General features: G+C 49.6%; 1 protein-coding gene across 11 annotated transcripts in view; it reads right to left on the reverse strand.

The window, feature by feature from the left end:
• Positions 1–13,055, reverse strand: part of NAV2 (neuron navigator 2) — a 799,971-nt gene that overhangs the window by 287,969 nt on the left and 498,947 nt on the right. For all 11 annotated transcript variants that reach the window (XR_009597822.1, XM_060403976.1, XM_060403975.1 and 8 more), the window contains one exon: positions 2,573–2,690. Coding sequence is in view for 10 of the 11 variants with exons in the window: in XM_060403976.1 (XP_060259959.1) it covers positions 2,573–2,690 (118 nt within the window). In the remaining variant the exon portion in view is untranslated. The remainder of the gene's footprint in view (positions 1–2,572; positions 2,691–13,055) is intronic.

Raw genomic sequence — 13,055 nt, forward strand, 5'->3', positions numbered from 1 at the left:
AGGAGAATACTACACACTGAGAAGGGGACACATTCGGTCCGCCTGCGGGAAAACAACCCAACGCAGGCTGAGGGAAGCCATGGCTGCAGTGAGCGACACTCTCATCCCTCAACTAATCAAGTCAACTTCTTGTGAACATCACTGCACACCAGACACCATGCTCAATGCTGTGAACCCAGAAAGGAAGATGGCAGAGCCACACCTATGGAGAGCCAGGCCTAATACAGCAGTCAGTGGGATGACAGAGGAGGGTCCCCTCCAGCTCTGCCTGGGAGAGAGCTAGGTAGGGGATCAGAGGGAAACTGACTTTTCAAGAACGAGTAGGAGGTCTCCAGCCAAAGAGCAACTGTAATCACTGGACTTCTGTTCAGCACAAGGTGGAGTCTCTAGAACTCCAATTCTGGGAAATCAGTAGTACTAACTTGAGCCTTTGAAATCACAGTCTAGTAGCTCAGGCTCAGACAGATCACTGTCTTGGGAGTTCATCTCATCAGAATAGATTCAGGGAAGCGTCCTCCTGAGCAATGATGAAAACTGTGCTAGCTTACATTTCTATAGTGCTATGCTTAGTAAGTTCGCCATACACATTCACCAACTCTGGGCCCCGACAGACATAACTGATGTATCATGACACACTCTGACATCGATTCCAAGGCCTCTTCATCTTTCTGCACACATCTTTTGAGGCAGTGGCTACCAAGTCCTATCCAGAAACACTTCACGGTATCCAAGACGTTTTACATCTGATGCCTACTTTACACTTCACAAGACTGCCACAAGATCAGACGAAGCAGGCATGAAAGTGAAAGTCACCCAGTCATGTCCGACTCTGTGCAACCTCATGGACTATACAGTCCATGGAATTCTCCAGGCCAGAATACAGGAGTGGGTAGTCTTTCCCTTCTTCAGGGGATCTTCCCAACCCAGGGATCAAACCGAGGTCTCCCACAAGGCAGGCAGATTCTTTACCAGCTGAGCCACCAGGGAAGCCCAAGAATACTGGAGTGGGTAGCCTATCCCTTCTCCAGTGGATCTTCCCGACCCAGGAATTGAACCGGGGTCTCCAGATTCTTTACCAACTGAGCTATCAGCGAAGTCCAAAAACAGGTATGGCTGTGCCTATTTTATTCCACTTGTTTTAATTGCTTTTTTAAAATCCTTTTTTTCCCTTTGGCCGCACCATGTAGTATGCGGGATCTTAGTTCCCCAACCAGGGATTGCACCCCTGCTCCCTGCAGTGGAATCAGAGTCCGAACCACTGGACCACAAGGGAATTCTGTGTGTCCATTTTAAAGATGGGAAAACAGGTAGCAAAGTCCATGTCTCAAAGAACTGAGAGGGTCTCCTAGGAGATGGGGTGGCCTCAACAATCTGAGCAAGCTTGACCCTCCTACCTAGCCGACTCCAGATGAAAACTTCACCCTGGCCAGCACCTTGATTCTGGCCTTGCAGAGTCACCCAGCTAAGCCATGTGTGCACCCCCAATGCACAGAAATTGTGAGGTAGTGAACAGACGTTCTTTTACGTCATTAAGTTTGTGACAATCTGTTAGATAGCAACAGCAAACTAATACAGGGAAGGAGCGAAAAAGAAGGACCAATGGAAGTTGGTCTTCAGTCAATCTCAGGACAGTAAGGAAGCATCTTTCTCTCTAAATGGCACTCTGAAAGTCTCACCTTAGGCCTACTTGCCTGTATTTTTAGGTACGATCTCCATAGACGTGAGCAGAGCTGCAACTATACACGGCTGCCTCGCATACTTGAAGGATAAGCAACTTTTCCATAACAACACGCCCGAGGGGCTGGGGCTTCTTTTTTTTTCTTTCTTCTCCCTTGGCATGAGTTGGCTGCCGAGGCTGCCAGCGACAACAATCAGCCTAATGCCATCTAATTGACCTCCCGCCTCCACGGTCTGCTCCAAGTTCTCAGGCAGGACCACTGGGGTGCTTCCCTGAAGACCCAAGGCAAAGCTGTGCACAGCCTCCACCCACGTGCCTGCCCAGAATAACTCTTCTCCTCCAGCACACCGCCAAGGCATTAAAAATCCCGCTGCTCCAATTCCCTTCCCCCAGTATTAAAACCAGAACCAGACCTCTGCAGAGACTGAGCCTTTGATTTCTCAGACCCAATAAAAGTTCACAAGGAAGAACCAGCCTCATGTTGCCTTTCCTTTTTTTGGAAATATTTCCAGAATAATCCACAAAAAAGCACATCATCGAGGGGGCAATAAGAGAGCCAGAAAGATGATAGGAGGGAAGAAGGGGGACAGACAGCCCCTCTATAAACCACAAGCACTTCCCCCCAGCCACGACCAGTCTCTTTCTGGAATAATCAAGATGAGACTGCCCTGTAGGTGATCTTATCAGGCAAAACGAGCTGGTACCCAGCCTCCTCCCACACAAAACAGAGTCATTTAAACTGTCAACACATGGGACACAAACACTGCTTTTTTAGATGATGTCAGGGTTCCATCCCCACTTGCCAGACTCGACCCCTGTTGGACTGGTCTCCACGGTAACTCATCCACCCAACCCCCCTCAACCCCATCCCCTTGAGGTCAGATCTGCTCTTACCTACGACCTGGATAATCTGGGCTAGGAGGACACCGTCCGTCACGTCTTGCTGGAGATCCTTAATGAGACGCCTGTGGCCTGATTTGGCTAGATAGTGATTGGCCCAATCCGTGTAGATCTGCAAGAAAGCACAGGGCAACTTTAGGAACCCCGTCAGATCAGAGCAGCTGCGGGCCTGCGTAGGAGCCACTGTCCCGCCGGCGAGCTGTCTGGGGCCAGCCCTCGCCATTAACATGCAGCGCATTGTGCCCGTGGGGCATTCAGCCGGCCAGAGCCGCGCTTTCACCTATTGAGAGATCTGTCGTCAAAGGCTCAGGAGAAAGCTAAAGAAAGCCTCAAAACGCGCAGGGGTCTGAATGGGACAGGGGACACGGAACTAAGCAGTCTGCACCAGACGGCTCTGAGAGGCTGAGGCTCTAAATGCAGGCGCGGTCTCCCCCACCCCACCGCCCAACCCGGCCCCTTCCCATCTTTTTCTCTTTATTGAGAAAACGTATGGGGAGGTTACCACCCAACAGGCAATCTTTTCATGGGCCATTTCAGGGAAAGGAGTTCTCAGGAGCCTGGGTCCCTTGTAAGGGAGCCAAGTACCAAAACACAGAGCCCTTCAATTACTCTTGTGTGAGTGGAGTTATTAATGGCCTCACAATCATCTCAAATTTAATCAGCTTCATTTAAAAGCCCAGCATCATTTTCACTGTTGGGATTCTGTGAACGGCAACAACAACACATCCCCCAGCAAATTCCAACACATTTAAACACAGCATTGGCGAGCACAGCACCCGGAAGGCAGAGGCTGGGCCGCCACGGGATCAGAAAAGCAGACCCTTCTGGGGGACACACAGACCCGCCCCTCCCAGTCACAGAGCCACCGGCACAAAGAGTATTTTCTTCCAACAGGCCGACGAACCAGGAAGACTCTCACCTGAAAACTTTCTCCCACAGTGACACAAACTGAAAATAAAACTGAAAACCTCCTCCTCAGTTTTGCGCGCTAAGTTTCCTATGAGGACTTGTGAATTTGCTGGGGAACACCAAGGTGTTTATCAGAACCTGTTCTTCTTTTCCCCCAGGAGGGATAGGACCATATGGCTGCTCATTAAGAGAAGTGTCCCCTCTCAGCTGGGCCATGTCAGCGGCTGCAGTTCACGTACTAACCCATGTGAGGTTTCCACCGCAGCGATGAAAGCCATCGTTGCAGCTCCAGCAGCCGGCCTGCTCTGAGATATCGAGGGACTCACAGAGCAGCGGAAGCCCTACCCCAGCCCCAGCCCTCTCTCTGTCCTGCTCTTCCCAACACTGTGCTCATCAGGGGAATCTCACACAATGGGGCGCTGCCCTTCAAAACTCCCAAAATGTGGGCAAGGGCCAGTGCCTCCTGGACTTACAAAGCAGGGTCCTTCCAGGGAGGGGCGCCTCTGACTACTCCAGCTGCGACAGTGAAGGAGGGCTCATCTCAAGGGTGGGCAAAGCGGACGTGCCCTGTCTACTTCATCAAGTGCTGGGAACAGAAAACTCCTGTCCGTTACTTTCTTCCCTCAAGACTCCCACGTTGTCAGATCAAAAATTTAGCACAGCAAGATCACTTTTCAGCTTCACAAGCACTGAGAAACCTAAGGAAGCAGAGGGCCATGTTGGTCACCGCAAAGGCCAGGCTGAAAGGTCAGCGACCCCTGGATGAAACTGTTAAGAGGGGGAGAGGGAAGGGGAAAAACATTCAAAAGCAAAGAGAAAGACCAGGGTTCAAGCCCCAACTCTAGAGGCTCCCCGGGGCGGGGGGGGGGGGGCACGGGGAGGGCGGGGTTTGGGGTTGTTTTGTTCAATGCTGTAGTCCAAGGACCTACAATAGCACGAGGCACGTTAGAACTTCCCAGGAGGTAGGTGTGGAGGAATGGGTGTCTGACCTTAGCTGAGCACCTTAACTCTCTGAGCCGAGGTTTTCCTATCTGCAATATGGGATCGATACTGCGTACTCGTCAGTTCTTATGAGGACTGATACAACATATTTTTTTAAAATAGTGGCTTATACAGAGTAGGTATAAGTATAGGTTAGTAGCTGAGTAACAACTAACACGGAGCCTAATACATGCCCCACACTAGTACGAATACTTACACATTAACTCATTGCCTCCCCATTCTGTGAGGTAGATGCTAGTACTGCGTCTATGCTTCGGAAGAGAAACTTGAAGTGCAGGGAGGTAAAGGAACTTACCCAAGGTCACCAGGAAGTGGCAGAGCCCAGGATTTGAACCCAGGCTGACTGGTTCTAGAATCCTTTAGATATCCTCAACACTGCTTCTCTGAATATGAGTATAAATTATTCAAATCACTCACCCCCTCCATGACACCCTCCTACTGACGAGACTTATTCCTCTATTCAGTTATGTTCACGCTGAAAGAATTGTTTACATAGATAAAAGCTCTGAATCAATCCCTTGCTGTCACGTGACTTTCCTTAACCAAGTCACTTGACCTTCCTGGGCCTCAGTTTATCCAGCTGTAAAATGGGCACAGCCAGGCCTACTTCAGAAGGTAGTTGTGAAGAATTCAGTAAAGTGCCACCTGGAAGCCCCTGGCCTGACCCACATGGGGCTCGGGAAGCAGAGGTAGTGGGTGGTTATGAGGAGGCATGAGCAGACAGCTTTAAACATTAGGTGCCAGGAGGCCTAGTACATCTGTGACCTTTGGCCTGGGTGTGCTCACAAGGGAAACAACACCACCTACACATCATCAGGTGATTATGAGGGTGAAACAAGTCCATATACATAAAGAACACAGAATCTGAGACATGCTAAGTGCCCAGTAAATAAAAGGAATAACGAGAAAGGTGACTCCCAGCATTATAAAATGGGCCAGAACAAAACGAGCCACAGCCTCTGCCCTGGACCTCCAGGACACAAATGACTCAAGGGCTCACCCCCCTTCTCTTTTGTCACAAGGTACAATTTCAAGAGTCTGGAGCACTCTCTCTGCAATCACAAACCAGGGTAGATGGTAAAAGACAAGCAGGCCAGAAACCGGCCAGGCTGGTATGGAGAGTGAGGCATCCATCCCTAAGTAGGAGATATACGCCCAGGGATGTCTCAGGCCCTGGAGGGATCCTACCAGCTGAGGGTCTGAGGGACCAAGCTGCTGGGGCTAAGTTGCTTCAGCTGTGTCCGACGCTGTGCGACCCCACAAACGGCAGCCCACCAGGCTCCTCTGTCCCTGGGATTCTCCAGGCGAGAATTCTGGAGTGAGCTGCCAGAGACCAAGAGAACATCCCAAAGCTTAAAGCCATCTGCCCCACAACCGCCAGCTGAGGTGAGAACAGGCCACAGGCAAGGACACCGCTGAGTGGGAAGCAACCCAGGTACCTCTGCTTATTCCCTTCTTAGGTGATTAAGGGTATTTTTAAATAGACATACCCTCTCTAAAGCCAGCCCTCCATGTGTGTGCGCAGATGAGCAGGAAACCAAGGCTAAGCAAGCTTTCAGCAAGTCCAGGGGCACCTATACACACGGTGCAGAGTCCTGGTGAGGCCACACAGGTACCTGGTATTCCAGGGAGAACTTAATTCTACAGAGGTCAGCAATGGCTCTGCCAGAGAAGTGACCTTCTCTACTCAAAGCTGTTTAAAACAAGAGCTCTTCTCCCCACTTGAATCCACCTACACACCACTGCAAACTGTATGTTCCAACAGCGTACCTCTAATCCTGTCACCTGCTCCGAAAGTCTCCCCACTGGACTAAAGGCAGACTGTTCACACTGTGGCTCAAGGCAGTCTTCGCATCCACCCACTCTTCCCCAGCCAGTGTCCAGCCTTGCAGGGGAGGTGGTGTGTGTGAAAGTTAAGAGCATGGGCTTGGGCACTGACCAAGTCAAACTGGCCTTGGCAAGTGAATGCCTATTCACCTCTCCATACCTCAGTTTTATCCTCCATAAAATGGGGATCATACCAAATACACAATAAGGCAGGGACTGGCCAACTGTACACAGGCCAAACCCAATGGGCCACCTGCTTCTGTGAACAAAACTCTATGGGAACCCAGCCACATCCATTTGCCATCTGTAGCTGCTTTCATACCACAATGGCACAGCTGAATAATTGTGATACAGACTTTTGGCCCACAAACCCTCAAATATTTACTGTCCGGTTCTTTACAGAAAAAAGTAGCCAGTCTGTGTCATAGGGACTGAATGATGTAATGTGCCTACATTGAGCAAGTGCTCAGGAATAATTATGATTATTATTACCCCAGGAAAATTGGACCTCACACTTCCCCCATCTCTGAACTCCTGCCACCCCACCCACCTGAGGGCCTCCACTGGGACCACACAGCAGAACTCCATTCCTATGCTGGTCCTCCATGAAGTTCACTATTGATTTCCCAATTGCATCCCGAGCTGCATACAAAGCAGGGAACCTGTATGCTGGCACCATCACCTCACCCCCACTCACAGACTGGGGGCAAAGATGGTGTCCTGCCCATCATTGGGCCCAGACATGCCTCTCAAGAAGGGGGCACAGGAGGGGTTTGGTAAGTGGTTGTGGAGTTGAGCTGAACAGAGAGCAAAAGGGCAAATCCTTGAGAAACTGATTACATTGGTGCCTTAATGTGAGCTCTCAGCAAATACTCAAACCAGGATCTCAAGTCTCTTTACTGATTGAAGAGAGGAAGGAATAGAGAAAATAAATCACTCCATAATGGAGGCTCACTAATCAGGACCCAAACAAGAATCATTAATTTGTCTGGCGTTTCCCCTCCCTAGCTCTCAACTTTCTGAAGAAATGAGTCACAGGGACATGCCTAGATTTATTTTAAGAAATACAGTTTTTATGGGTCATGCTAAGCACTGACACAGGTCAGGGCCCTCCCCCTCTATTACTGTTTCAGTAGCCCATGCAATAACTACCATTCTTCCTAGAAGTACCTTTGGAAAATAAGCTCACCACATCCTTCGTCATTAAGGACTTCATCAGGTTCAGAAACTCAACAAAAAATGGAACAGAGTGTGTTTGAAAGATCTTAAGCAAGGGCTACATCAGGCAGGGCACCCTCTCTGAGCCTCAGGCATCCAGAATCAACCTCCCCAGAACCTCTCCTTCCCCAGGGTTCTAGAGACTTAGAACTGCTGCTGCCCCAGCTGGGCTCCCTGGAGCCCACCGTTCCCTGATGGGTGAACTTTCTGTAGAAATGGGCAAGGCAAAGACCACACAGTTTTGGGAAAGAGTAAAACCATCATCGCCACACCCAACTCCAAAGTATCACATCATTCCAGAGTAAAAATTCTAGAGGAACAGGCTCTAGGATCTTTTCCCACTAGTATCCGCAGGAGTCTTTCCCACTCTGACTCGTCTCACTGAGTTCACCACTCTCCCCACCGGCTCTGGCGGGAGACCTCATCAGTGCTCCAGAAGCACTTGGCGAGGGAAAGGAGTTCTGTCAAAGCTCGAAAAGAAAAAAGGGGAAGGAAGACAATGACAGCTGAGAGCGAATTCGTTTTGATTCACTTTATGAGCCTTGACAGGATTTCAAGGAGCGCGTCATTTGTTTGCTTACAACTCCACCTCATTTCATATCAAACAGGCTGAAATCAAAGAGGGAAAGTCTTGACAGATCAAGTGAAGTAAAGAACCCGATTATTAGTTGTAACAAGAAAACTGATAAAAATTGCACTGTTGTTAAACCAATGGGGAAGGTGCCAAGTTTATACTGCAATTAGCTCTCCAGTGAAGGGGGATGGTAGCATTGGAAGGAAGAAACCTCCCCAAAATCCATAAAATAACTGCACCTAAAGTCGTTACCCTAACAACCCTTAAGTCCAGACCAACATGTTGGGCTGCCTGATGGATCCAAAAGGCAGCAGATAGAATTAGCACAGTGCTTACAGGAGGAAAGGGGCGCAAATGAATCTCTTAGCAGGAAATGCCAGAGTGGAGATTCAAGATATACTAGTCATTTATTAATAGCATCTGAGGTGGTTTCCAGCCAATCAGTTGTAAAGAGAACCTATTGTCTGGCCTCCATTCAGGGTCTCACTGTAGACTTCAGGGACATCGTCAACATCATTTCGCTTCCATGACTGTGCAGTGTGTGGTTAAAATGACTTAGTTCTGATTGTCCCGAAGTACAAAATGATACTGCAACAATAGTACAGTGGCCACCCAGCACCTGAATACACGAAGAGCAATTATTCAGTCAGTCACAGTTCCAAGAAAATCAAAACACACCATTTGTTATTAAGGACAAAGCTAGTTAACATTCACTTCTGCATCCCTGGCATCTAGCAAGAAGCCTGGCACCTACCCCACAGGTGTGGTCACAGGTCCACAGATCATTTCAACCACCTGGGGTGAAGTGAGGGGCCTGAAGTTATTAGCTGGTGGCTTTTTCCCATGTTTCCGCTCTCCCCATCAGAGTCTAAGATATCCTCTCTTAAGGTAGACCCTGCCTTGATCAAAATCACTCCCTTGAAATAAACATTCAAATGGGCGAATGATGCCCCAGCCCTAAACACTGGAAAAAGACAGGGACCCCAGAGCAGCCAATCTTTTGCTCAAGGCCACAGAGTACAGCAGGGGCTGAGCCCAAACACTGGGGCTGCTCCCTGTTTTCTAAAAGGAAGAATCTACTTCTGCTTGGTGTCTTTGATTCTTACTACATACTCACCCTGGAGAGCAATGTCTCTTCCATCCACATCTTTGCCATCCAGCCAGGCGGCCCATGGTGAGGCAGGGGGGCCCTCACTTACATGGTGGTTATATGCAGGTTTGCCTTACAGACACAATGAGAGCATGTATGTCTGTGATTAACACAGTGTCTGGAGCACAACACTGGATAAATAGTGGTTATTCATGGAGAAGGGAATGGCTACCCACTCCAATATTCTTGACTGGGGAATCCCATGGAGAGAGGAGCCTGATGGGCTATGGTCCATGGGGTCGCAAAGAGTTGGACACGACTGAAGCAACTTAGCATGCACGCACGCACGCATTCATATCCAAATTAATGTAAGTCTCAGGGGAAATACGTCATTCTGAATTGCTGAGAGCTTCCTCTTTTGAAAGCCACCATTTTTAACTAAGTCACTGGGACTCTTTCCCAAGATTATCATGATTCGTGCTTTTAAAATTAACCCAATTCCATGTTTTCTTGATGACCCATGGATATCACTCTGAATAGCATTTTGATGCATTCAAGGATGCCCTTAAGGCTGGACTGTCTTTAAGACCCCAGAGTCTTTTAATAGTTGGGTATAGAGTAAAAGTACCATTTAAGCCAGGTCCCTGATGGGACTTTTCCTCTGAGGAGAATACATCTAAGAGTGCAGGCTTTCGTGGTACCCGTCTGATGCTCTGAAGGTCATAAGGGAAGGCCTCTTGGCTCTTAGCTGCTTTCTAGACAGTGAGATTGCTAGTAAGCTGGGCTCCCGGAGTACCAAGATGTGACCAGGGTCTGTATCTCCAACCCGAGCATGTGCAGAATGGTACTGCCAGTCCCCACGCTCAATATACATTTTGGAACCTGATTCACAGGAACGTGTTTATACCAAGGAGTACATATCCCTGTCTGGACCCAGAAGACAGCAGCAGGCTGAGGAAGGTGCCCATTGCTGGTTTTCTCCCCTTCTAACTGGCAGTAACCTCTGGCCCCTGCTGCGTTTTCCAAATTTGCTGACATACTGAGTGCAACACTTTAACAGCATCATTTTTTAAAGGATTTTAAATAGCTCCTCTGGAATTCTGTCACCTCCACTAGCTTTGTTCGTCGTGATGCATGCTCCCTAAGGCTCACTTGACTTCACACTCCAGGATGTCTGTCTGGCTCTAGGTGAGTGATCATACCATAGTGGTTATCTGGCTCTTGATGACCTTTCCTGTATAGTTCTTCTGTGTATTCTTTCTACTACGTCTTCATCTTTTTGCTTCTCTTAGGTCCTTACTGTTTCTGTCTTTTATCGTGCCCATCCTTGCCTGAGATGTTCTCTTGATATCTTCAATTTTCTTAAAGAGACCTCTAACCTACTTGTCTGCATAACCAGATGCACCCTGACACCAGCCCACAGGTAGACTCTTGTTCCAAAGGGATACACACAGCAGGTAAGTAGAGGAGGGGCAGGGCTTATCACTAACTTGAATTTCCACCCGTCCCCTCCCCCACCTCCACAACACCTTTCTTTCTACCTTAACCCTGAATGATCTCAAGTCAACATAAGGTGCTCAGAGCCACACGCATGCCACAGTGCGTTGAGCAAACCCTGCCGGAGCAGCTGCCTATGCTAGATCTCGCTCTTATGTAAGACGCTAACTACCATCAGCCAAATTCTACAGTGAGCTGATAAAAGGAGAGTGCCTTTTAGAGTCAGACTGCTTTTGTTTCAGACATGCCTCAACCACTTGCTGCAAGAGTTATCACGGGCAAGTTCCTTACACTATATCTGGGCCTTCATTTCCTCATCTGTAAAATGGATCAATTCCCTATTCAGGTTCTTGTGAGACTGCAAAGAGGACATCTACTAATGCCCAGCGCATAGCAAGGGCATACAGCATGTTGGTGCCAGTCAGTACTACCATGAGGACGATGCCATGGACTGTGAGCACTTGCCCAACAATGGATTCCTTTCGTTCCCAACTCATTGTGAGGCAGGTATCATTTCCCTCATGTTACAGATGAGAAAACAGAGGCTGAGAGGGGAAATGACTCTCCCGATTTCACACACAAGAATGCAGCCTTCGAAAGCAGAGATTCTGGCTTCCCTCAGAGGCCCACGCGGGAACCGCTGGCCACAGACGGGCGAGTGTCATGCTGCATGGAAAAAGCAGGCAGAGAGAGCAAGGCTCGTTGCACAACAGCTACCTCAGTGTCCCTGGCTCCTGCCCCTGGGAACAGAGCTGGCCGCTTGTCACTCACGCCTAATGGACCCAAGAGGGGGGAGTGGTGCTGACACTTTCCCACGTCACCAAAGCACAAAGCCAACATCATAGCAGGGTCACTATCACAAAAATAAGAAGGCCAGTACAACAGGGGTTACCACCGCTGGGCTGTATCCAGACGGGAAACGTTCAGGAGTAAGCTCGCCCAGTTCCTCCAGCCTGCAGTGAGCCAGGGCTGCGGGGGAAGGGCCCACAGCCACACAATGGTGGCATTGTCTTGCGGGAACACCAACCAGTCACAGGTGGGCGTGCACAGCAACTCCGGAGGTTTTGAAACTGTGCCTCTAGAAAAATACACCAGGCTGGCGACCGTGTTGGGAGGCACTGGCGAGATCTCGGGGAGGAGCGCGCAGGTGCCTGCTCACCCCACACCTTAGGCTGAGTCACCTTTGATGCCTGGGATGCCCCTGGCGTGGTTGCGCCCTATGCTCCTGGGCTGAGCGCTGCTCTGCACCACTCTCGACAGGACACACAGTCCTTTCTCGTTCATGTCCTAGCTGACTGCCACCACTTATGCACAAGGGGAGCTGGGCTGCTGTTGAGAACCTGCTGAGTGCCAGGCGTTGTATACCTGTCAAATACAACGTCTTCCCACACCAGAGTGACAGCGGCAGGAGAACAGAAATTCTTTATTTTGCTCACTGAATTTTTCCAAAACATCCAATATGGTGCCTGGCACACAGCAGGGACTCACTAAATACCTGTGGACTAAATGAATCATCCCCATTTTACAGGCTGGAAACAGAGGCTCTAAAAGGCTAAGAAATGTACACAGGGTCACACAGCTAATAAAAGGCGATGCTCCATTTGACCCAGGCCGCCTGGTCCTAAGGCTACCAGCTCTCACCTCAAATGTGCACCCAGATCTCCCAAGGGCCTCCCTGGAAAGTCAGACAAGGCAAGGATGAAGACCTATCACCAAAGGCTTCAAAATAAACCCCCCGCTGTACTCCCTCTCAACCACTCCAACCTTAGAAGATCTGAGTAACTTGTGACCAGGATGTCTAGCATCTCCAAGAGAGCCAAATGTCAGAGCCCACTTGAAATTTCTGGAGTATTTTCTCTCCCTTCCTGTGTTCATTAGTTACTGACTGATTAGAGATACTTTCTCTCCAAAGTATGGCTGTGATGGGAACCAGGCCCCTCTAGGCAGGCCCGGCACGAGGGGAGGAGGAGACGGGGCTGCCAGTAGGGGGAGCTGGTAAGCACACTCTTGGAGAGGAAACGTTCCCAAACTCAACAAGAGCTTTTGAGAGCTGGCTGGCAGGGTGGCCATATCTGAGGGGCTGGTGACAACCTGGCTAACAATACAGACCTCCTTCCAGTCTGGTCATGAAACGACCTTCTAAACATCAGCCTCCTTCCGGTCCTCCAAGCCTGCACAGTTCCCCTCACCTGCAGGCTGCGGGTAAGGGGATGCCAACCATTGTTTCTCGTCGCCCTCTGTCCTGCCAGAATGCCTCCGTTTAGCTCCCTAAGCACAGGCTCCCCAGGATTTTGGCTCCACTGGGCCCAGTTACCTTGGAGTCCTAGGTAACTTCTGGCAGGTTGCTTAACCTGAGTCTC

This window comes from Ovis aries, chromosome 21 (assembly GCF_016772045.2).
Source record: "Ovis aries strain OAR_USU_Benz2616 breed Rambouillet chromosome 21, ARS-UI_Ramb_v3.0, whole genome shotgun sequence".
NCBI classification, from domain to species: domain Eukaryota; kingdom Metazoa; phylum Chordata; class Mammalia; order Artiodactyla; family Bovidae; genus Ovis; species Ovis aries.